This window comes from Hyperolius riggenbachi, chromosome 11 (assembly GCF_040937935.1).
Source record: "Hyperolius riggenbachi isolate aHypRig1 chromosome 11, aHypRig1.pri, whole genome shotgun sequence".
NCBI classification, from domain to species: domain Eukaryota; kingdom Metazoa; phylum Chordata; class Amphibia; order Anura; family Hyperoliidae; genus Hyperolius; species Hyperolius riggenbachi.
Window position 1 is genome coordinate 91,748,297 of NC_090656.1, and position 25,944 is coordinate 91,774,240.

A 25,944-nucleotide genomic window follows, 5' to 3' on the forward strand; every position below is an offset into this window, starting at 1 on the left:
AGCCACGCCTACCCCGACAGTGAGACGGCTCTCCCCAGCCATCGGGACTCGCGCTGCTGGCCACAGCGCGCTGCTGCCGCCCTGCTTGGGAACTCAAGCGCCATTTCTTTTAACTCTTGTGGGTATAACTTTTACATTGTCAAAAATAAAAACCACTTAGGCAATGCACTATAGTGCGCTCCATTTTTTTTCTATTGATTCACAATTAGAGGTGGTCAGTGAGATGCAAATAATCCTGGTTTGCATGCAGATTTAATGCAAATTCTATGCGGTTTTGGATTGGGCCAATCCAGTGCGAGCTTAAATTGCATTGGAATGGCCGAATCCAAAACTGCATTGAATTTGAATTAAATTGTGCGCAAGCCAGAAATATTTGCATCTCATTGACCAACTCTATTCATAAGTAGTTTAACTTAAATAATAAATCAAGCGAGTGCAGGCATGGCATACAGAACAAATATTACTGTCCAAGATTTCCCAGCATGCTGGAAACTCCATGTGACCAATTCAAGATTGTTCCTTTTCTCTCTATTTAACAGTGAGCATTGCATGCACTGCACATGCGCCACACTCGCTTTGGGGGATTCATACATTAAAATTAATTTGTAGGTGCACTGCGCATGCACTACACTCACGGGATCAGATCAGGCAGGTCCTCCTGAAGAGTGATCTGGCCTCCTGCAAGGAAGCCATAGGCATCGGGATGCAGCAACAACACCAAACTATGCACAAACAGCAGCAAACACACTCCACAAATTAGTATTAGAACACTTGAGAAGCTACGGAGCAGATTTGATGAGTAAATAGAAGGGCACTTCTGTGCTAACGGGTGAGCTGAAGCTTATCTAATCTTTACTAAGTACTTTTTCTCCTCCTGCTGCTGAGTAAATAGCTGCAGTGGATAGACTTATCCTATTGACACTTTTAGCTATTTTTTTCCTTTAGGTCCTATAGAAAGTTTAAGAAAGAAGAAAAAATGCCCTATATAGCTTGAGTAGCCCAGCCCCAGGGACAGTGATTAATGATGCTTGGGCGTAAAGGTTAACATACTTGCCTGAACAGTCTGTTGACTGGACCCCTTGTGATACAATGTGGATGACTGCGAAATTCAAGAGAATCCTTTTGTTTCATGTCCTGATTGTGTCCTCAAAATTCTACCCACGGAAGTTTGCCAATCCCCCTGGCCCGAGTGTTTAATAGTTTCTCTTACTCTGCTGCCATTGTGCACGGCTGAAAGGCGGCCCCCCTCCTATTCAAGTGTTGGTGGTCATCTCAATAGGTCTACAAACGTCCATATGGTCCGAACTGTAGATGAATCTGACGATTTAAATGGAAGAGAATGTTGAGGTTTTAAAACATTTCAGAGAGTTTGAAAGGACTCCACCAGATTCTGTCACAATTCTCTTAACCCTTTGAAGGCAACACTATTGTGCTTGGATATTCCTCTGATCTTAATTCCCACAATATTTAATTACAGAAGGTGCAGGTCCTTTCAAAGGAGGGAATCAGCAGTTTTGGGGCTGGTCTGGGCAAAAAGTCAGAAAACCACGCCAGCATCTTTCCAGATCGTGGCTTGATTCTTAAAAAAGAATAAGCAAAATAGAATATGCAGGACAATTTTTTGTTCTTTACTGGACACAGACCCCAGAATTAGTGAGTCATCAAAAGGGATGTCAAACTGCCCATCTCTTTTCCCTCAAAGGCAATCTGTGGAGATATGAATATGGGGGCTGCCATATTTATGTTTCTTAAAAAAAAAAAAGAAGCTTCTTGCCAGACTGTCAAGTTGGTCTTTTGCTTTCAGAACTATGTGAGCCACACACCAGTAATAGGCATGCGGCCACTGGAGTCGGACTATAATCAGATCACCTGATCTGCATAGTTGTCCTTGGTCAGCAACTTAATAGGAACATGAGGTGACAGACATATGGAGGCTGCCATACTTATTTCCTTGAAAACAATACCAGTTGCCTGGCACTCCTGCTCATCTTTCTGGTCAGTGGCCTCTGAATTACACATCTGAAACAAGCTTGCAGCGAATCCAGTCAGACTTCAGTCAAAGAAATCTGATCTGCATGCTTGTTCAGGGTCTATGGTTAAAATATTAGAGGCAGAAGATCAGCAAGACAGCCAGGTAATGTGCATTGTTTAAAAGGAAATAAACATGGCAGCCTCCATATGGATCTAACCTTCAGATTCCCTTTAAGGTGTTAGAGACAGAGAGTTAGTCTGACTGCCAGCCAGGCAAGCACTATTTTTGAAAATCAGAAAGACTTGGTAGCTACAATACCTCAAGTCTTGCTCTAACGTGATGTAATTAAAATCCCCTATACATTTCAGTCTGTAACCAGTTGCACTTTGCAGATTCTTACATGCAACTATGACAATGTACATTGTTTGGTGAACAACACATCCAAAATTTCCTTTGCAGACAGAGCAGCCTCAGTCTGCCTCAGAGCAGCTCATCCATAGACACACTGTTACCAATCTCTGTCCAGGTGCTTAATCAGATCACTTCTCACACCGGAGTTATCTGGCATCTCTGTCCCTGCTACAGACATGTGCTGTTATGTCTGCTGAAACCACTGTAATATACATAGTTGTCCTGGAGGAATTAAATATTTTTCAGTTAAATACGATTTGTGATTTTGTTTTTACTTCAATTGCGTCAAAATATCCTTTAAAGTTTCTCGAAGACCAGTCTGTAGTGTCAAATGCTGAACCTAAAAACTGCTTCTAAAAGCAGCTTTCCTCAGAACCAGGTCTGCAGCAAAGCTAATAGCTTCAACAGTTCAAAGGGGCCGCCACAGACCAGACAATAATGTTAATGTGCTCAAGTGTCCATGAGGTCACTAACTGAGGAGTTGGAGCAGCGTTGAAAGCATAGCATGCAGAAACAAGCCAATCAGAAGCTAGATGTGTGTGTTTTTTTTAAACCACTGTAAACTCTCTGTTGTTAAAGGGAAGGTCCAAGCAAAATAAAAAAATGAGTTTCACTTACCTGGGGCTTCTACCAGCCCCATGCAGCCATCCTGTGCCCTCGTAGTCACTCACTGCTGCTCCAGTCCCCCGCTGGCAGCTTGCTGACCTCGGAGGTCGGCGGGCCGCATTGCGTACGTTTTTACGCATTCCCACTAGTGCAGGAACATTAACACATACATTTTAGGCATTACGTGGTTCAATGCGTAAAAATGTACGCATTGAACCAGTAACGCATAAAAATGTATGTGTTAATGCTCTTGCACTAGCGGGAATGCGTAAAAACGTACGCAATGCGGGCCACCGACCTCTGAGGTCGGAAAGCTGCCAGTGGGGGACTGGAGCAGCAGTGAGTGACTAAGAGGGCACAGGATGGCTGCATGGGGCTGGTAGAAGCCCCAGGTAAGTGAAACTCATTTTTTTATTTTGCTTGGACCTTCCCTTTAAGTGGAAGAAATGTACATGTGGGTACCAATAGGCTTTATCAATATGCAAGTCATGTATTACAGGTCATATGCTCTAATATCAAACATGATCTGAAAATTTTCCTTGCCCCCAAACGATTACAATTTTACAACTTGGGTCACACTTGGCTTTTTTTCTAAATGGGTTATAAAATGGTAACACATTTCCCAGCATGCTGGAAGAATTTTTTTTTGTACCTACTGAAACTGATGAGTGTGGAAAGTAGCTGGCTAAGTGGCTATGGTACTTAACCCCCCTGGGACCGCCTAACGCCGATGGGCGTGGCCGCGGCAGCAGCTCAGGACCGCCTAACGCCGATCGGCGTCAAGTCCTGGGGCTGCATTTTACAGGAGAGGCGGGGGGAGGGAAGGAAGGTGCAGGGAATAAGTATAAAAAAAAGTAATTTTTAGAAGAAAAAAAAAATATTAATTAAAAAAAAATAATAAACACGTACCTGGTCTTTAGGGGGGTTTACCACTGTGGTTCTCAAGTGGTTAAATATGTATTTCCATCGCACAGAAGAAATTGCAGATGAGATCTGAAATACGGTTAAAGGACAGATGCAAGGAGTTTTTTTTAAAAAAAGATCTACTTACCCAGGGCTTCATCCAGCCCTTGGTAGCCGATATGTCCCTCGCAGCAGCTCCACTCCCAGCCGCCGACCCAAGGTGTCCACCATTATAGATGTCAACCAGCATCTACTGCATGAGCGCCGCTCGCGATTGCACTCACGTTGTCTGGAGTGTTCTGCACAGGCGCAGAACTATTGGACCTGGGCAGGACACTCCGGACCAGCGCGATTGCGAGCCGCAGTAGATGCCAACCTGGCGAGGTCGGCATCTGCCACGGAGAGGACCCAGGGTCGGAACTCCTCTTTAAGATGTTAGTAGAGATGGTCTGAACAGTTTGCCGGCGAACGGTTGCAGGTGAACTTCTGGGGGTTTGCGATCGCGGAGAACCGCAAACTTTACCAGAAGTTCGATTCGCCCCCATAGTGCACCATTAGGGTCAACTTTGACCCTCTACATCACAGTCAGCAGGCACATTGTAGCCAATCAGGCTACACTCCCTCCTGGAGCCACTCCCCCCCTTATAAAAGGCAGGCAGCACTGGCCATTTTACTCACTCGTATGCCTGCAGTAAATAGAGAAGGTACAGCTGCTGCACACTCTCTCATAGGGAAAGATTAGTTAGCCTCTTGTAGGCTTCTTAGCTTGCTCCTTGCTGATTCTTATTGCTAAAATAGCACCCTACAACAGCTCTTTTGAGAGCTAATCTTGTTCTTGTGATCTATTTTTTTTTCTGTGTGTCCCACTGACACTTGTGTTGCATAGACAGCTTTGATAATTCATACTGTTTGTGCCACTGCCAGGCCCAGCACATTCTGTGACTACCTGTGTGTGTGACAGATGTACATTACCCATCACTGCATATACCTACCTGTTGTTCACTGTGCAACCACCCACCTACGTAAGCACATGCAGTGTCATTGTGCCTGTCCGCTACCTATTTATGTGTGACAGGTGCACATTGTAATACCCATTACTGCATATACCTACCTACCTGTTGTTCACAGTGCACCCACCTACCTACGTGAGTTGAGTGCATGCAGTGTCACTGTGCCTGTCCGCTACCTGTCTGTGTGTGACAGGTGCACACTGTAATACCCATTACTGCATATACCTACCTACCTGTTGTTTACAGTGCACCCACCTACCTACGTGAGCTGAGCGCACACAGTGTCACTGTGCCTGTCCGCTACCTGTCTGTGTGTGACAGGTGCACACTGTAATACCCATTACTGCATATACCTACCTACCTGTTGTTCACAGTGCACCCACCTACCTATGTGAGTTGAGCGCACGCAGTGTCACTGTGCCTGTCCGCTACCTGTCTGTGTATGAGGTGCACATTGTAATAGCCATTACTGCATATACCTACCTGTTGTGTTCAGTACACCCACCTCATCACTGCATATACCTACCTGTTGTGTTCAGTGCACCCACATATTTACGTGAGTGCACGCAGTGTGATATACCACTCCGTGCATACCTGTTAACTGCACCTGTGTGACGGCACATTGTAATATACCTGGCAGTCAGTGCATACCTTTTACTTGAATGGATGGCAGACTTGCTCTCCATAACAGATTCTCATTACAGGTAGTACAGTCTATCAGTGTCATCTACAGCAGGGCCTCAAAAGTCCTCCGTTTGGTCACTACCTCGGAACGTGCATGCCATGCCTCCTGCCTTCCTTGGATGTGTGGTGGTGGTAGCTGTTTCTTAGGCTCCCACTCCGGACTGGAATCGAACCAGGATTCCCCGGCCATTACCAGTGGTCACTCACAATGGCAGACTTGCCCTCCATAAAAGATTCTCGTTGCAGGTACTGAACAGCAAACAGAACAAGTATTTAAAAAATAGATGTAAACTTTAACAATGGTAGAGAAAGAACCATCGAAAGTTGATAAGGCAGTCAGACATTACCTGACATCACCATTACCTGACATCACTGAGTGAGGAAGAGCAATCTCGCCATGGTGCGCACCAGTCCAGCTCGGCTGTCACTACGCAAACAGCTGTTTGCGGTGCGTTACACAGTGAGTTTGGTGTGTCAGTGTGAAGCAGTACTCTAATTACACTCCCTGATTGATGTATACACATACAAGATGTTTTAAAGCACTTTAGGCCTGCAATTTAGCATTCAGTGTGATTTCTGCCCTTAAAACGCTGCTTTGCGTCAAATCCAGATTTTTCCCCTGGACTTTTGGCGTCTATCCCACTCTGGCATGCCCCCCTCCAGGTGTTAGACCCCTTGAAACATCTTTTCCATCACTTTTGTGGCCAGCATAAGTGTTTCTAGTTGTCAAAGTTTTGCCTACCCATTGAAGTTTATTGCGGTTCGCGGAAGTTCGCGCGAACCGGACTTTTGGTGGAAGTTCTTGAACCGAAAATCGGAGGTTCGGGCCATCTCTAGATGTTAGTAGACAATACTAGATTAAAAACAATGGGCCAGATCCAATTCACTTTTTCTCCTCAGTTTTTTTCTAGGATATAAGTTTTCATCCTCTGTTTAAAATAACTTTTGCACTCTGCAATGGAAGTACCAAAAAGTAGGTGAGAAGTTACTGTCAAAATTATACTGAGTATTGTATTGCTTGCTGGTGGTTTAAAAGGCATTTTATTTATAATGTGAAAATATCACTTAGGAGAAAACTTAGGAGAAAAAGTGAATTGGATCGGGCCCATTTATTTCATGAAGAAATAGCCATTTAATATGTGGAGCTGTAACATTATTTGGAAAATGGTCAAATACTGAATATTCTATTCTGTCACAGTTAAAGTGACACTTAAGCAAAAAAAAATGTACGATAAAATGAATTATATGCGTAGCACGGGTAATTCATAGAACATTAGTAGCAAAGAAAAGTGTCTCATATTTTTATTTTCAGTTATATAGCCTTTTTTTTTTTTTTATAACATTGCACCATTCTCTAATATTTGCAGTTTACAAACTATAGTCTGTATTTTAAACTATGAAACAGTGCAGGAAAGTTCAAAGGGTCATCAGTTCTGCAGTAAAACCTTAAACAAACAAGAAACAGTTAGAGACAGATTGAGATAAGTGCTTCAGAAAAGAGCACTGCTCTCTGACTAAATTAGTCAGAGAGCTTAGATAAGCTCTTTTGCATAGATATCAAGTGACATTTCTTAAAGGGGCACTATGAAAAATATGTGCAAACATAGACAAATAAGAAGTACATATTTTCCAGAGTATAATGAGCCATAAATTACTTTTCTCCTATGTTGCTGTCACTTACAGTAGGTAGTAGAAGTCTGTCAGAAGTGACAGGTTATGGACTAATCCATCTCTTCATAGGGGATTTTCAGCAAGGCTTTTATTATTTATAAAGATATTCTCTTAAAAGCATTTAAACAATGATGCTGGCCAGCTTCCCTGCTCGCTACACAGTTTTTGGCAGTTGGACAGAGCAACTGCCATTCACTAAGTGCTTTTTGAAAATAAACAAATCCATGAGAATCCCCTATGAAGAGATGGACTAGTCCAAAACCTGTCACTTATGTCAGATTTCTACTATCTACTGTACGTGACAGCAACATAGGAGAAAATAAATGTATGGCTCATTTTAATCTGGAAAAACATGTACTTCTTATTTGTATATGTTTGCACATATTTCAATTTTGCAATTTTTCGCCATTATGCCCCTTTAACTCTTCCTGTATTGGAAAAAATATGAGACTCATATCTGTGATACTAATGTTATATTTCTTAGCTGTACTATGCATACAAATCATTATATCATAAGTTTATTTTCACTTCAGTTTCCCTTTAAAGAGGAACTTCACAAAATATAGACAGTTTTTACAATGGGAAATTTTTTTTTGTAATTTCTGCCTTAGCAGTGCAACGCATTCGTCCATCAATACAACGTTCTCACGTCTAAAAATCCCCTTTGCCCTCAGAACACGTGCCAAGAATATGACCAAATACTAGTCAGTCACTGTCTGACAGTTCTTTACACTGTATTAAGCTAATATGCATTGCAGAGTAAGCCAAAGCCACTCAAAGTTTGCAGTTAGTTAGAGACTTTACATTACTGTAGACATTACAGTTACCTGTTTTCGTAAACATAAATTATGTATTATGTCTAGAGAACATAAGAGGTTTAATTACCTTTAAAGGTATTCAATAATAGATTTATAAATGATGAATATGTATGATTTTAACTCTTAATTCTGAGCCATTTGTGAAATGCTCTAATAAATATTATTCGGTATAGATCTAGCAAGGCAGGATTAGCTATACTGTATCCCATTAATTCTATTAAGAACAGGTGTGATCATGAATTATCTTAAGTAGCACAATAAAGTCACACGCCGATTATAAAGATGCTGAAGTTACCCTACATGTGTTTGGTTAGTTTCTAAAGTCACTACATTATCTTCTAAATTATATGGTAAATTTTTTTTTTTTTTTAAGAAATCACATTTTTTCCCTTGCGTGCCATATTACAAAGAATGGACAGTCCCTTTATCTAAATATAAAATTCCATTTTACGCAATTATAGGCTGTTCTTGCTGATGATATAATTACCAGTGTTCACTGTAATAGGTGTCAGGGATTTGCACACTCGTACAATGGCTGAATAAAACTGTAGAACAATGCCCGCACTTCTAAATTCAGAACCTTTAAAACATGGAACTGACTGTGGGGAATTCAAATCAAAAATCTAGATAAATATTTCTTTCAGGCGATAACAAGCTTGGACTGGGTTCTTAATCACATTTCCAGCAGACTTATCAACATTTAATTGATTGCAGTTTCAGATTATAATGTGGGAAGAATTTCTAGTGCTGCTATAAGGTTATTAAAGTGCTTATTTAAAATGCTTTAACAGCTTTTAGCTATATTAGTATATTCCAATCTGAAATATTCACAAAATAGTTTTGGTATTTAGAAGACAACTTTAAAGTTCACCATTAGTTTTTGATTAGTAGTTAACAACAGGAATGGTTTTACTGGAATATAACTGGCAAAATATGAATTTAGACAAAATGTAAAAATATGTACCAAACAAAATATGTACGGTATATCGGGAAAATAGCTTGAGTGAACATATAATAAAGTTTTATATTTTGACTTTGATCTACACCGCTACAGTTAATTTTATGACATTGTTACTTTTCTAGCTATTCATATAATAGCAGCAAAATAAAATACTCAATATACTTTGTGTTAAAAAAAAGTACATAACTGCCATTATTCCATATCTAATAGATCCCCATTTGTCATTATGGTTGCTTGGAGAATAAGAGAAGCCAATTTTCACTTGGATTCTTCCGACATTACTGGAGTTACTGACAGGTCTGCAGCTGAGCACAGAGAAGAAATGGCAGTTACACATCCTATCAAGTGGAATAGACCATATGAACAGGGAGATCCATATTTGTATCAGCAGTCTTGCTGACAGATGGAAATCTTACAGATGCTGAAAGGCATTTCTGATCATTTACCCAAAGTATGCTGAGGATTTTATTCTGTCCCTAAAAGGACCACTATCGCAAAAAACATAAATGAGGATTCCGTATGCATACATGCATATAAGATGCACATGTGTCCCAGAGTAAAACATACTATAAATTATTTTATGCCAGCTGGCCTAGCCTCCCTACTCACATGCTATTCAGGCATTTGGACTGTGCCACTGCCACCAAGGGTGTGCTTTGGAGAATAAATAAAATCCTGAGACCCTCCCATGAGGAGATGAACTAGCCCAAAACCTCTGGGATCTGTGAAATTTTTACTACCTACAGTAAGTGACAGCAACATTGAAAAAAAAATAGTGTATCCTACTCTGGGAGAAATGCACATTTTATATGTATGTGCAAACATGTATTTCAAATTTCACACATTTTTTTTTTTTGGCGATAGCATCATCTTTAGGGGCAACTGTCACAATTTAACTCTTTATACAATTTGATATATCTTTCACATTCAGTGCATTGATTATGAAACTGGTTTAGGTCAGAGGCATCTTCTTTCTCCTCCGCCATTTAATTTTAGACTTGGTTTCATTTTATTCCTTATTGCATAACCTAATTATGCTTAAAGTAAACCTGAACTGAAAATTAAAAGTCAAAATAAGCATACACAAGTCATACTTACTTTCCATGTAGTCTACTCCTCGGTGTCTTTCTCCTGTCCCGCGTCCTGTTAGTTCACTGTGATCAAGGGGATTTTCCGTCCTCCATTTTGAAAATGGCCATTACCCATAACAGCTTTCTGGTCAGCACACAGTTAAACTGTAACATCGTCCACTTGAGCCATAGGGAAACATGGACATTACCTGGTACATCAGTTTCCCTCTCAGCTATAACTGACAGCAACTGATATTTTACTGACAACAACTGATATATTTCAGATCTGACAAAATATTGTCAGAACTGGAAGGGATAATTGTCAGAAGAAAATGGTGAGCTTCTGAGAGGAACTGATGGCAAGTTAACTCTGTAATGTTCATTTGAAGTTACCTCATGTGTTTATTTTAAATATTTTTACTCAGTACAGGTTCTCTTTAAGGTTTGGGTTATGGACAGGTGATATTTTTCAGGAATGTATAGCACAATGTAAATAACAGCATCATCTTCTTAAAACCGAATATTAACTGCATATGATGATTTTTCTGTACCCATAATGCACCACTTGAGGCCAGTTAGTGGTGTTTTGCCTACTGTTCTGTGGTGATGCATTATGTGTCTTGCCTACTAGATAGAAGGTTACTTACAATTATCTAAGGTTTTATGAAAGCAATATTTTACTTTTGAGTTGAAGATTCCCTTTAGTACATTGCATATAACCCTCATAGATGTTGGTCTCCCTATGATTATCGAGTTTTTCAGTTCCTCAGTGAAGCATCTTCACATCTGTGCACTGTCACCACCTTATTTCACTGTTGGCATAATCTCACTTTGAAATGCCGAACCACAGTCGGCTTGAAGATCTGTGTTGTAATAACTTAAAGAGAACCCGAGGTGGGTTTGAAGAATGTTATCTGCATACAGAGGCTGGATCTGCCTATACAGCCCAGTCTCTGTTGCTATCCCAAACCCCCCTAAGGTCCCCCTGCACTCTGCAATCCCTCATAAATCACAGCCACGCTGCTGACAAACAGCTTGTCAGAGCTGTCTGTGTTTATCTCTATAGTGTCAGTCTGCTGCTCTCCCCGCCTCCTGCAGAACTCCAGTCCCCGCCTGCATCCCTTCCCTCCCTGCTGATTGGAGGGAAGGGATGAGGGCAGGGACCGGAGCTATGCAGGAGGCGGGGAAGCAGCTGAGACTGACACTACAGATGTAAACACAGCCTCACAGCACGGCTGTGATTTATGAGGGATTGCAGAGTGCAGGGGGACCTTAGTGGGGTTTGGGATAGCAACAGAGGCTGGGCTGTATAGGCAGATCCAGCCTCTGTATGCAAATAACATTCTTTAAACACACCTCGGGTTCTCTTTAACCTTAGTCTCACTGGTCCATAAAGAAGGATCATTAAGGAGTAGCAAATCATCAAAGTGTTTGGTTTTCTTTGCTCTGAGGTTGTACTTGGAAATTAAAGTATTCTGATCTACCTTATGTCTTTTTAATGAATACAGTATAGCATTACCCATTCAGGTTCTAATTGTGGCGATACCAGCACTGAATTTTTCTGATGAGGCTAAAGAGGCATGCATTGTTTGTGGATGTTCTTTTGGGGCATTTTGTAACTTCTTGGATGCTGGCATTCTTGGAGTAAAAATGATGGGCTAGCCACCCCATCCAAAGTTCACTTATCTTTCAAGTCTTCTCCATGTGGCCTTAACGAATTTAGAAACTACCGGTACTTTTTATCCCAGTTCAGACTAATACAGTTCAACAACTTTTTTTTTCTTATCTTTGCCGCTATTTCCTATGCTCAGTGGTGTAGCAATAAGGGGTGCAGTGGTTGTAGCCGCACTGGCCCTAGAGACAGAGGGACCCACTAGAGACCCTCATGTATCCATCATATTAACTTTTTGTTGGTGCTATGCTGATAATGAACACCTCTATATTTGCATTGAATAGTGATAATCCTTAACACACTGTTTCCATAGTCAGATTACACCTCTCAGACACTGCAGCTGTCTTTGGTAAGTTTTGAGCTCCAAATCAATAGAGTGCTTGGGGGCCCATGTAAAACTCACACTGGGGTGCCAAGCTCTTTAGTTATGCCACTGCCTTCGCTTATTATATAACAGTCTTCTGGGGGCTGTGTGGTAGCTGCTCCACTCTCCCAGTCAGGTTCAGGATACAGTGAGGTTTATATTCATATGGACTGGTGTAATTACATTTGGCTGTGTTATTCAACTGAATCTAATTATAATTGCATTTGGTCACTTGGTTGAGTAAGTGAGTAAGCAACTGGGCACTCTTTCACATGGGTGATGGATCATTTTGTTTCCTCAAATAATTGGAGTAAACAATTTAGTGTGGAAAATTAATAGGCATAATCAAATAGTAAACAAATATGTTTTCACATCACTGTATTTTAATACTAAGCCCATTAACACACTCACTCACATCATGCACACACGTACAGGCCTGCGCACACACACACATATACATACATACAAACTTCATACAGATACCGTCCTTTTTACATTAAAGTCTATGATGATTAAGTTGCTAGCAAACAGTATTGGCTGCTTACCATAGCCATCATCATTATTCCCACCCATACTGGGATGATTACAATTTCTCTTGTGTGAAATTGGTTGTTTAAGGTCAGGATGAATGGTTGTAATAAAGTTACACCAATTAACCACAACTTAAAACCCACTAACAGGTGAAGCAAATAACATTGGTTATCTTATTTCAATGGCACCTGCCAAGGGGTGGAAAATATTAGGCAGCAAATGAACAGTCAGATCTTGAAGTTGATGGCTCACACATGATAAATTACAACATTAATTGTTATTGTTTTTTTTAATTAAAAATAATAGTTACATTTATTTATTTTTTATGAAGAAGTATTATTGAATTTTCAAATTTTCCATATTTTCCGATCAGCCATGGTAGAAAAATTTGACACATCTTCAGAAAATTGAATGGTGTAGGATAGATTGTGACTTTCTTGATTTATAGACCCAGGGATTTTTTTTTTAATTTTTTGATAATTTTGTAGATCATTGGGCAAATATTGAACATACATGTGTTATTCATTAGACACATTTTTCAAAAGTTGCAATCAATCAGAAAACTCTTTTGCAATTCTTGAATTTAAAAAATAGTATTTAAAAATTGTATTGTTTGTGGTGACCTTTAAACAAAAACACTGGGCAAAGCTTAAAGATCTGAGTGACTTTGTTAAGGGCCTAATAATGTTGGAAAGATGCATCAGAGCATCTGCAGAGCAGAGGGTCTTGTGGGGTGTTACTGACATGCAGTGGCTAGTATCTACCACAAGTGGCCAAAGAAAGGACAAGTGGTGAACTGGTAATGGGGTAATAGGCACCTAAATGTCATTCATGCGTGTTTGAAGAGAAGGTTAACCTGTCTGGTTAATCTTCTCTTCAAACCTTCTCAACAAACTATGCAGCTTGTTGCATTTGAAGCCATGCAGCAGCAGACCAGCCAGAGTGCGTGTGTTAATACCTGTCCACTACTACCTAAAACACCTACAATGGGCACATGAGCATCAGACCTGGACCAAGAAGCAGTGGAAGAAGGTAGCTTGGTCTGATGAGTCATGTTTCCTTCAGCTTACAAATTCAGTAGATCTCAGTCAGATTAAATATCTGTTACACACGCTGGGAAAATAAATCTGATCCATGGAAGCCCCGTCCCACAACAAAAAGGACTTCAAGGATATGCTGATAGCATCTTAGTGCTAGAAAACACAGGACACCTTCTTTGGTGTTGTGGAGTTCATGCCTTGACAAGTCAGAACTGTTTAAGTGGCACAAGGAGGACAACAATAGGCAGGTAGTTTTAATGCTTTGGCTGATTGGTGTATATGGATTTTTATTAAATTAACACTGATTTCTCATGCCGTAATGTGGGCAGCACAGCGCCATACTGGATAGCACTTTTGACTTGCGGCACTGGGTTCCCGCTTTGACTCTTGGCCAGGATGCTAGCTGGATGGAGTTTGTATGTTCTCAGTGTGTTTGTGTGGGGCATTCCAGGTTCATCCCACATCTCAAAAACATACTGGTAACTGGCTTATCCTAGAAATGTATAGATTATGATGGGCATAGGACTATGGTATGGAATAGATTGAGAGCCCCTATAAGGGACAGGTAGTATACTATGTAAAGAGCTGCAGAAGATGTCAGCGCTATAGAAGTACAAGATTTTAAAAAACCAAACTAATCGATGATCAGTAAATAAAATCCTAACCTTGTAGTCAATAACATAAACAGACGACACGCATAACCCACAAAGGCACAGTGGGAAGTTATTCTGTGATTCCTGGATATTATTATGCTCCAGGCAGTGGCTGCAGTGGTTGATTTATAATCCACATCTGTTTTCCACTAATGTTTTCTTTGGTTCTTCTTCTGTATTTTATCACTGACATTGCTATCGTGACACAGGCTGACCCAGAGCCCCGTTACTCATGTGTATGCTACCGAGGCTTCCTGTTGGACCATTTATCCTTTGCAGAACTTCTCAGCACATCAGCAAACACTGAGTACAGGAGTATGGATCAGTGATGAGTCATTTCTTACTGTAAACAACTTGAATCATATCCCAGTATTGTTAAACAGTGCTAAAAATCACTATTGCAAGTATTCTGCATTATGGATAAGAGCTTTATTGTAAAAGATTGGAAAACAGGAAGTGTCCAAAAAGATATAAAAAATTAAAAAAACGTTTAAAAGAGGCAAGTATTATCTTACCTCATAAATGTAGATGACCAATGTAGCCGAAAACAATCTATTGACCACAATCAGACGACACGTTTCATTTCATGAGAGTAAATCTCGCCTCACTAGGTCAGTACAGTGCCTGTGGCTGCAGTGAAAAAAGCTAGCAATGCCTCAATCATTTTAAAAGGTTTAAGTCACACTTCTGTATAACATATTACAGATTAACACGTTACACACGACATCGACATAACTCAGGACTGCGTTTTATAAATGAAACACTGATTTTTTTTTTTAACTTAAAATGTATTTCTTGTTGAAAAAAAATAATGTTAGTAAATTTGGGATATGAAAACAGTTTCAAGATAGCTCCACATTAAATTGTTCAAACTCAATTAGTATATATAGTGATATGAAAGCATTTACTCTTGGAGACATAAAAAGTGTGTTATGCTTGGTTCACACATGAAATGGTGTCCAGTCCTGTCTGGTCAGTTTTTGACAGTTGGCATCAGTTTTGTATCTGTTTCTATAGCTGTGTTCACACATAAAAGGTGTACTTTCTGGTCCAGTTCAGTCTTGTCAGTTTTGTATCAGTTTTCTAAGGGTTTGTTCACACACAAAAGGTGTACATCTCCGGTCTAGTGAGGTAAAACTGATAGAAAACTGATACAAAATTGACAGCACAGTGCTGGACCAGACCGGAAAGGTGCAGAATTATCTGTAAACCAAGCCATAGTCCCACTTTCATTTGCTCAGATTTGTTTGATGTTCTGCGATAGACCTGTTGACTTTTAATCAATGTGATAGCACTTAGTATACTTTGCTATATGCAATCAGTATATAATTAAAATGTGTGATATCTCCACTTCAAATTGTTTATTATTGTTTAGAATATTTAGTGATATAAAAGTGATATGATTTAAAATGTGTGGTAGCTACACCTTCATTTTGCTTTATATTAATCATACTGGGATCGTTCTAGCTGACTGAGATTGTACATTGGGCAACCGCAAAAAACATCAGTGATTTCTTTTTTATTGTTGCTTCAGCATATCTGTATTAGGAATTCCATGTCGTGGTCATGAAAAAGCTCATTCAGTATGTTCTTTATGTTGTTGTAGATGGCTGTCCACAGCAAGAAGGTGGGGCAGAAAACACCAATTCTATCAGTTCTAATGGGGAAGATTCAGATGAGGCACAGATGAGGCTACAGCTCAAAAGAAAACTGCAAAGAAACAGAACATCATTCACCCAAGAACAAATAGAGGCACTAGAAAAAGGTAAGATTTGCTTGGATGCTTTGGTGGTGACATCTAAAAGGGAGTTCACAGGTTGGGACTTAACCTCACACAAGCAAGAGGGATGCATATATTTCCATCTTGAAAATCACTGGTTATGCTACTTGTTTTCCATAAAACCACATATGCAAAATATATATTCCTTATCCGCTCCTCACGACGTTCTCAGTCTAGAGATAGAGGGGGTACGAACAGAGGCCAACACAGTCTCTAATTGGATATGTTTAACATCTTTTATAATGAAATCGGTGCATTCTTCTTAACTAACCTGCTCATTTGTCTGCTTGCAGAATTTGAACGAACCCATTATCCTGATGTGTTTGCCAGAGAAAGATTAGCTGCCAAAATAGATTTGCCAGAAGCTAGAATACAGGTAACTGTTACTATGTAATTAAATGAGATGCTTGACCCTGGTGTAACATGCCTTCCACTTATTTCCAAGCACAACAGTCGTCTCAATGGCAGAGGAAGACCTTAAGAATGCATAGCTCCATTTATAGATTTCATACTGCATTTGCCAAGGATAAAAGTCCTTACGCTCCACTGCAGAATTTTTTCTCTACTCTGTAAGATGGCATCTTGGTGCAGGGTGGGAGCAGTCCCACAGGTTCTTTCACGGATATATATATATATATATATATATATATATATATATATATATATACATACACTGTATATTCATTAGGCATCATCCTTGAGTGGAAGCATTTCAGATCATTGAGTGGAAATTGAAAAACAGAAAAAAGTATTTTTAATTCTTTGGTTCTATGACCTTTCCTCTTAATTATGACAATATTTAAAAAAAAAGGAATGCTGTGGAATTTCAGGAAGTGAGCGTGAGATGTTCCCAGAGTTTAAGGCATTGTTTTCCAAACGATACCCCAAGTCCCGTCATGTAGTTGAGACACAAATCCCACTGTCACTAAATGTAGTGGTATGCAAAAGATGGACTGATTGAGGAACCTTAGAAAAAGATTAAAGAAATGCTTATTTAAGAGACATAAGGTAGGATTATTTAGTTGAAGACCCCAAGTACTTGAACTGCATTGATGAGTCATTTTATGCTTCTATGAAATGACCATTGTACAGGAAAATCAGTTATTGCTTGCTGTAGGTGTATGGATTATCTGAATATAATAAGAACTTTTACAGGACTGTGATTGCAAAGACCAGGATAATTTAGTACCCAATCACTATCACCAACTTCAGTGTAACCTAATTCCTACCACTATTAAACTTTTACTCTCAGTCTAACACTAACCTAACTAATGCAATCCTGGCTGTATGGCTGATGGTGGCTGCATACGGTATGGAGTATACCATCAGATAAATAATGCTGGGGAAGGGGAAGGGGGGGGGACTGAGTTTTGCAAAGATTTCAGTAAGGCAGGAATTGTTTTTCCTTTTATAAATAGACGCCACAGGCATTTTAGTGGACATTTTGAAAATTGGGCTCCACACTTAAAATGCAATATAACTTTACCTTAAACAGTGTCTGAAGCAAATAAAATTACCTCTTTTTACTCCCCAGTCCTCTTCAGCATTGAGATCAAACATGAATCGCCTTATTCCCCCCCCCCCCCCCCCCCACAGCAGAACAATGTATTTATCTCCCCGAAGTCCCAGAGACAAAATCCTCTGTTACTTCCTGTAAAAGGCAGAGCTGAGCGCAGTAGTTCTGCCTCCAATGCAGTCAATCTCTGCCTCTACCCGCCCCTCTCATTCTTCTTTCACTAAGAGGGGCGGGGAGAGGTGGAGATCGGCGGAGATTGACTGGACTGGAGGCAGAGCTACAGCGCAAAGGTCTGCCTCCCCGGACCGCAAAATCTGCGACCTGGAAAGCCGTAGAATTTTTCCCTGGGATTTTGGGGGGATCAGTACATCGTTCTGCCACGGGAATGCGGCAAATCATCTTTGATCTTAATGCTGAAGAGGACTTTAAAAAGAGGTAATTTTATAGGGTTCAGACTCACTTTAACTCTAAACTGCCATTAGAAATAAGTCTATGATCTAATACAAAGGATAAAAATACCAAAATGTTTTTATGGCACATTTAATTAACACTTTGCACACTTAGATGCACTACAGCAATACACCTGTGCCAAAAAAGACTAACTCCGTAAAGTATGTTTCTATTCCAGTGGCAGAATAATGCTCAAATACAGCTGTACCTATTTGAAGGAGGATCATGTAATAGGTCACAACTACAATATTAACGGAATAGTTGGATAAAATAAAAGCTCAGTATTTTTGTCTTTGCCCCAGGTATGGTTTTCCAATCGACGGGCAAAATGGAGAAGAGAAGAAAAGTTGCGGAATCAGAGGAGGCAAGCCAGTAACACACCCAGTCACATCCCTATTAGCAGTAGTTTCAGCACAAGTGTCTACCAACCAATACCACAGCCCACCACGCCAGGTAAGCATGTCAAGATGGGCACAGTCACACTTTCTGAACAATGTGATGCTATAAAATAAGAAGACAAAATGATTGTATATTTTGTGAAGCAGGTTATTTCGGCGTGGCTGCCAGACCCCAAATTAAATCTTCCTCTGAGTTACGACAACCAGGAGGGGGAATAGTATTTAATGCGGCAGAAGGGAGAGCCCTCTTTTGGCCATCCCTACACCGAACTGAACGGTGCCAAAATAATATGAACTCTATATTTTGTACATAAATGGATGAATACTTGTAAAGTCTGGCTTTATGTGATGTTTAATCAGGCACTATATGGAAATGTGCCAAAAGCCTACTCCTACTTCAAATACTGCCACCTTTAGATAATCACTTTAATTGCAGGCAAAATATCAGCATCAGGCTGGGTCTCTTTAACAGCGCAATATCTGCATGTTTCAGACCACACAAGGTTCTTACTCATGATTTTTAATAATTAATTAACAGACATGATTATATAGAACTGAAAAATAACTGTGATTGCAAGAAGGAATAATCTGCAATACTTCTTAGAACAATGGCCAAAAGTGTCAGTGAAATATCCATGTGTAAATATTGGTCAGTGCCATAAAAAATGCTATAAAGTAGTGCTACAATTTTCCCAAGAGTGTTAACATCAATATAGGATTTAATTATGTTAAATTAGAACATTGCCTATTGGGTGCAATGGATAAGTCGCTAAGTGATACTGTTTACAATCCTATATAATAATACTGCAGGTGTCTGCCTCCACCTGTCCACCTGCATCCATGAGTATCCCCTGGCACCCCATTGTGCGCATGTGCAGTGCTGCGGCTAAGGCCGGGAGGGAGTGGCCATGCATGTGCCACCTAATGCCTGTTTATGGTACTGCATACTTACTAGTGGTAAATAATAATAAACATTTAAATCAATTTACTTAACAGTCTGTTGCCTGAACTAAGTGGACTACATGTACATTTAACCTCATTAGAACTGAAGATGTTGCTCAGGACCAGTGATAAAACATCTTCTAAATCTAAAACACACACACAAAGAACAATCATTGATCTCATTTTTGATATGTAGTTCTAACAGTAGGTAAGGTCAAATTAAGCATTCTTTTATCAAATACTCAGTTTCTGTTGACCAAGTTTGCAGGCTTGTTAAAGGTATTCTTTCCATGGAACTCATTTTAGGGACAGGCATAATAATTCGATATTCTTTTTGTTTAGTGTCCTCATTCACGTCAAGTTCGATGTTGGGAAGAACAGACTCAGCGCTTACAAACACATACAGTGCATTGCCACCAATGCCTAGCTTCACTATGGCCAATAACCTGCCTATGCAAGTAAGTATGCTTGGGTGTTATAACACTAATACCAATGTTTGTTGTCTAGCTATGCACTTTCTATCTAACCCTGTTTAGAACACTAACAGTCATAAACACTATGTAGACTAGGCTTTTGTAAAGCAGTTCTCAAGTTAAAAATCTATATAATATACATATGTACTGGAGATTTCCTTGTATTGATTTAATATAAAGTCTAGCCAAACCATATTTGGGGTTTTTATTTGTTATCGCTGGAATGTTTTTGTTATGCTATTTCCACATTGTAGAGCTTCTGCCTCTTACCAGAGACCCCAAAGAAAGGCTGCCAAGGTCTCAAGTCGGGGCACAGATAAAAATAAAAACATGACCCTTCTAGTAGGGCACAGAGAGAAATAAAAACATGACTAAGGTTCCTTCCCATTTCCTACTTTAATAAGAACAGTGTAGTTATCACCAAAATAATGTATTTATTGCCATACATGTCCTGATTGCAAAGATTACACAATTTCCTGTAACTGCAAAAAGAAGATGTGGGAAATCTCCCATGTAAAACCATAGATGTCAATAAAACCCAGACGTAGACAATAGCAAAACTTTTTTTTTTCTAGTGATCTTTTGTAAAACTAAAATCATTGCATAATTTATTAGGCTATGCGAGGGAAGTGGGTGGGAGCTGACCTATTTGCAAGTGAAGATAAGATCTGTAAAACCCCTTTTTCACAGAATCAATCCCGTGTCATGTCACCACTACTAGGAACTTCCTGGTTCCCCTTTTCAATACTGGAGGCGACATACCACAATAATAGTCAAGGAGGTAGTACTCCTATGACTCTGGCAGAGACATGTGGAATGGGCTCCCTCAGCATAGTTGTATGAGGTGTAATATTGTCTGAACAGATTTGCTGCTTAAATGTGCAGAACCTACTCAGGTTTCCCAAGATAAAAAAAAGAGGACCAGTGGAATTTATGTGATGCAGTCTCATTATTCCAAAGTAGGCTATTTCCTAATGTTATTTAACAGCTAGGGTTTCTGATAAGGATACCTTTTTTATTCATAAAATTCTGCTTTAAAATGACCGTATACCCATAGCCTTCAGTTTAATTGCCATCCAGAGTAAGGAATAATATTTTTACAAAATACATCCAAAGTACTCTACTTTTTGAATCTTGGGATTTCGTGACTGATGTCAAGGCACAGGAACATGAAGGGAGGCCACCTTCTGAATGAAGACACTATACGCCACATCCAATTCCCTGTTTCTCCTATGTTTTATTCTACGAGATCATTTTCATCTTCTGTTTAAAATAACTTTTTAGCACTCTGCATCTGCACTTGAAAAAGTATTTTCTTGCTTGCTGGTGGCTTAAAAGGCATTTTATTGATAAGAGCTGAAATATAATCTAAGAGAAAACTTAGAAGAAAAAGTGAATTGGATTGGGCCCTATCACTAATAACTCAAGATCTAACACTTTCATGCTCTTCTAAAAAGTTTTTACTGGCACATTGCACCCAGTGAACCGATTCCCATTTCCTGATCCAGTGACAATCCAGCACGAGTTCTAAGGATTCAAGGATTGATATGTATAATGGCTTAGTATGGTGTTATATAAATCAGTACAGGTCCGATATAGTGGAAGGGAGGTCTGTTAAACAGAGCAAAATGGGTAAAAAAAAGGCTTTAAAAGTAAAATGTAAACACAAATAAAAATATTTTTACCGTATACACATTTATATGTAGCGTTATATACAGCATAAAAAGTAAATAGACATTACAAACAGTGAGCCAGTGAAAATAGCGCCACTAAAATTGTCCTGTGAGTCATGCCGTGAGCAGTATTTACCGCTTCTCCTGTTCTGTGCTATTATGAGTGATTACAGCTTATGAAAATAAGCTGTTTTCACCATTCAAATCTATTCTGCACTCTCCAAACCTCTTCCTGCCTTTGAATTTTAAAGTCCTATACCACCAAAAATACATATGTTTCGGTTTTAGGTGGGCACTGGTAGGTTGAATAATGTGTTAGTTTGATAAGATGTTTTCAGAGTCCAGTGACAAGAGTTTCTAACAGTACTTCACATCGCAACCTCCTCCTGTAACACCAAGTGTGGTAACACTATTCACCAAACGTAGACCTTGTGGGCCAAAATGGCCAATATTGGCTGCTAAGGCTGCTAATCTACTGCAAGATATATTAAAAGGAAATAACAGTCTTGTCCAAAAACCTAATCTGTTAGTACAGAAAATTTCTGGACAATCATTTGAGCAGTATCATGTACCCATAGCAATGCACACTGGGGTGACTGAAGAAACTAAATTCGCCACTACATTGGCCTACCATGGGTTGAGGTTTGTCAGCTGGAACAGGACCAATAGACCCTGTTTCAGAAAACAGTGTGTATTTAAATTTAGAACTAGCATGTGACTTTCTAACAGCAAACAAAAAAAAATATATTAGTTTTGTGTACAGTTAATTTTTCTATTGGAGACATATAAAAAAAACATAATTACAAAAACTAATAAATTTTATCATAGATTAAATTAGGTAAAAGACTTCTAAGACATGATCCAGTTAACTTTTCTTCTGGGTTTTCACCCAGGAAAAGTTTTTCATCTTAACTATAAAATACATTTTCAGCACATAACAAGTAAAGAAGTACTACAAAGTAAATTAGAAAAGTAAAATAAGATTTAAGTTAAGTTGGGAAATATCTCCTGCGAGAAAAAACGGGAGATAAGGTAATTAAAACAATGATGGATTCTTGTTTTTGGAAAGGTGAAATTGTTGACCAATAAGTCAAACCTTTACTCAAGAAAAAGCATAGCAAATCAATACAACAAATGTAAAGGCATTCTGTTCAAAAAGTACATAAGTGCAGTTCCACAGCATTAGAGACAAGAACAGATACAAAATACAGCAAAACAATAACAGCCATGTGAAAAAAAAAATGGAAAACTTAAAGAACACGGTAGGATCGAAGTGAGGTGCTCCCAAATCAAGCAGGCAGGACTGAAGTGAGGTGCACCTAAATCAAGTTCAGGAGATCATTTTTCATGTTTTAAAATAACTTTTCAACACCTAACAATTGATCAAGTACTAAAAAACAAGTAAGGCGGCAATATCAAACTTATTTTGAACATTCCCTTGCTTGTTGGATCCTTAAAAATATTTTATTGACAAGATGAGGGCCAAGGAGAGTTAATTCATGAGATAGACAGATATGGAGATGTAAATTGTTAGCCAAGACAGATCAGGAGAGATATATTGTAAATTAAGCCAGATAAGGAGTAGTGTTGATTGTAATGAGTAATTTTGGTTTTGTGAAATTTTGCGTAATTTTCGCAATTGCAATTCTGACAGTCACTTGTCACTTTTAGGTTAGTATGTAAAATCCTAAGTGTCTAGGGAGAGTCACTTTGTAATAAATTTATCTTTAACAAATGGTTAATTTAAAATGTTTCGGATACATGAATTTAGTTCCCTAATTATTCTATAATTTTGCTGAGGTTTCCATGATGAAAATAACAAGCAGTGCATTACCTCAAAATGTGGGTGGTATATCAACAGAATGGTCCCCTAAAGGTGCTACTTAGCGACAAGGTTCTCTTAAGCTACCTACAAACAAAAGATTGTCTTTTCCTACATAAATTGCCTTTGAATGTTTTGGGAGAAAAATCCAGCGTGAGAACAGGCCTGCTCTAATGTCAGTGTCCTCCAGAGATCTGCTGAATTAAATCCTACTCAACCAACTGTTGTTACAGCTCCTGTTAGTAACTGCAGTGGGATATCTGCTTGTTCTCGCCCCTCCCCTTTCCATATTACAGAATACATTGCTTAGCTTAGAGCCAAGCATCTAAGCACAAAATATCTCAATATTTTTATTTTCTTGTTGGCTATCAAAGCTACATGGCAGCCAAGCTAGCGAGTGAGAGGAAAAAAAGTTGACTGTTTTTAACTGCACAGCACAGACAGTTTCAAGGGGCAAAGCATAGCAGTTTTAAGATATAAATTAAGTTGTAAGAAGTACATTTCATGTGGGCTTGGGCACATTTTCCTCTTTATTAGCACAGGTGAAATGACTTCATCCATTGTCTGGAAACATTTATTGTGTTCTAATAATCTGCCATAGCATTATCAGAGGCATCTGTACCATTGTACAACCTTATGAGCCCCATAGGTTCAGAAGCGTACTGTCCCATGAGGCTTTGCACTATGGGAGATAAATTCTACCTACTGGTGGTGTATCAAGGTTACACATTGCTCATCAACACCTACAATAGTATATGTAGGCCAGTCCCACACACACATGTACACATAGACACATTGTGATTTTTTTCACTGGGCAGATGATGGATACAGGAGGTGCAGTGATTGTATTTAAACATCACAAATAGCACTGAGCAGTAATTTTGCTTTTCTTTCTTCTTCCAGCCCCCTGTACCCAGCCAGACTTCCTCCTACTCATGCATGTTGCCCACAAGTCCATCTGTGAATGGGCGGAGCTATGATACATACACACCTCCCCACATGCAGACACACATGAACAGCCAGCCAATGGGCACTCCTGGTACAACCTCAACAGGTAGGCATTCCATTATTTTCCACCCTATCTGCCACTTCCCCAAACACTGCCACTGCCGAACAGGATAGCTTAGCATCAACACACAGCTCCATGTCTGCACCTGTGCAGTCCATCATAGTCCAGATTAAAATAATATGATAAAATAGAGTGAAAGGACAAACCACATTGTAGACAATGCATGCTTGACAGCCCTGCATCGTAGTAAGAACAGCTCCTGCATATACCCAAAGCCACAAAGTTGCATGTGTAGTGCATTGTGATAACACAAAAACACATTACTTAAAATAATGATACAACAATATGCTTCTATTTCTTTCAGGTCTCATTTCCCCTGGAGTGTCAGTCCCAGTACAAGTACCCGGGAATGAACCTGACATGTCTCAGTACTGGCCAAGATTACAGTAAAAACCGTGTTAATTTATCCAATGACTTTATGGAGAACAGTTGGATGTTCAGCAGTATTTTATAAAAATCCAGGACTGACTTGGAAAAAAAAATCAAAAAGACTTCTCTGCACAGCGACTGTGTACCGATATTATTGGGAAAGACTGCACAATGGACATTTGCACATTGAAAGCGCTATCTATATCAGTTGGATCAAACCTTCATTTTGATATCCAAACTTTTATCCATTTGATGTACTTTGTAAACTGACTTTGTTATGTGATATTGAACAGAACAACGCAGGCTGGTTGGCCGGATCTGCTCACTGTTGGTCATTATTTTTTATTTTTATTTTTTTTTATTGGAAGCCATGATCAAGCCACGAATTTAAAGAGTTTTTATCAAGATATATCGTTCCTTGATTTTGTCCATCCTTGGACCAGTTCTCCGCATTTTGTATCAACTTCCCTCAGGCCAGTTGCCGGAAAATTTAAGAAATCCTCACCTTACCCCAGTTTCCTGTTTGGTAATCCCCAAAGGTTGATGTTTAAAAGTTCCAAAAGTAAAAAAGAAAAAAAAGAAAAACTGAAGAGAGAGAGAGAGAGAGAGAGAGAGAGAGAGAGAGAGAGACGTTTGGTAGATGAAAGGTAGATTATGTCTTCGATATAATCCAATTTGATTTATGTCAACATGTACGTTTTTGTCTTCCCTAGAAATCTCCCAGAATGATTTCTATAATAAAGTTAATTTCATTTATATTTGACGATAATACTGTATAGATGTTTTATACACATTTTCATGCATCATGAGTTATTTTCTTTCTCTTGGAAAGCAGGTTGTCTCATTGTTCCTAGATAGAGTGTACAAAATGTTCACAGTCCAATCATCCTTGTGCATATAGATCATTCCTTATACCAATTAAAAGTGCTTGCAAGAGTTTTCAATTTAAGTGTTTTTCAAGCTGTTCACAAATACATATCAGAATTAACCATTGTTGATTGTACAAAACCATACCAAAGCCTTTGTATTTCCTTTGTTATACTATTTCATTTAAACCTTTAGCGTGGTGTTGCAAATTTTTGTTAC

The 25,944-nt window shown here is 39.2% G+C and overlaps 1 protein-coding gene across 7 annotated transcripts in view; it reads left to right on the forward strand.

The window, feature by feature from the left end:
• The window catches only part of PAX6 (paired box 6), a 63,601-nt gene extending 38,550 nt beyond the window's left edge, over positions 1-25,051 (forward strand). For 5 of the 7 annotated variants that reach the window (XM_068260473.1, XM_068260474.1, XM_068260472.1 and 2 more), the window contains 6 exons: positions 15,973-16,131; positions 16,440-16,522; positions 18,415-18,565; positions 19,795-19,910; positions 24,324-24,474; positions 24,794-25,051. In XM_068260473.1, the coding sequence (XP_068116574.1) occupies positions 15,973-16,131; positions 16,440-16,522; positions 18,415-18,565; positions 19,795-19,910; positions 24,324-24,474; positions 24,794-24,879 (746 nt within the window). In that variant the 3' untranslated portion in view covers positions 24,880-25,051. The remainder of the gene's footprint in view (positions 1-15,972; positions 16,132-16,439; positions 16,523-18,414; positions 18,566-19,794; positions 19,911-24,323; positions 24,475-24,793) is intronic. The other 2 variants (XM_068260476.1, XM_068260477.1) reach the window with 1 other exon arrangement.
• Positions 25,052-25,944: the final 893 nt, after the last annotated feature.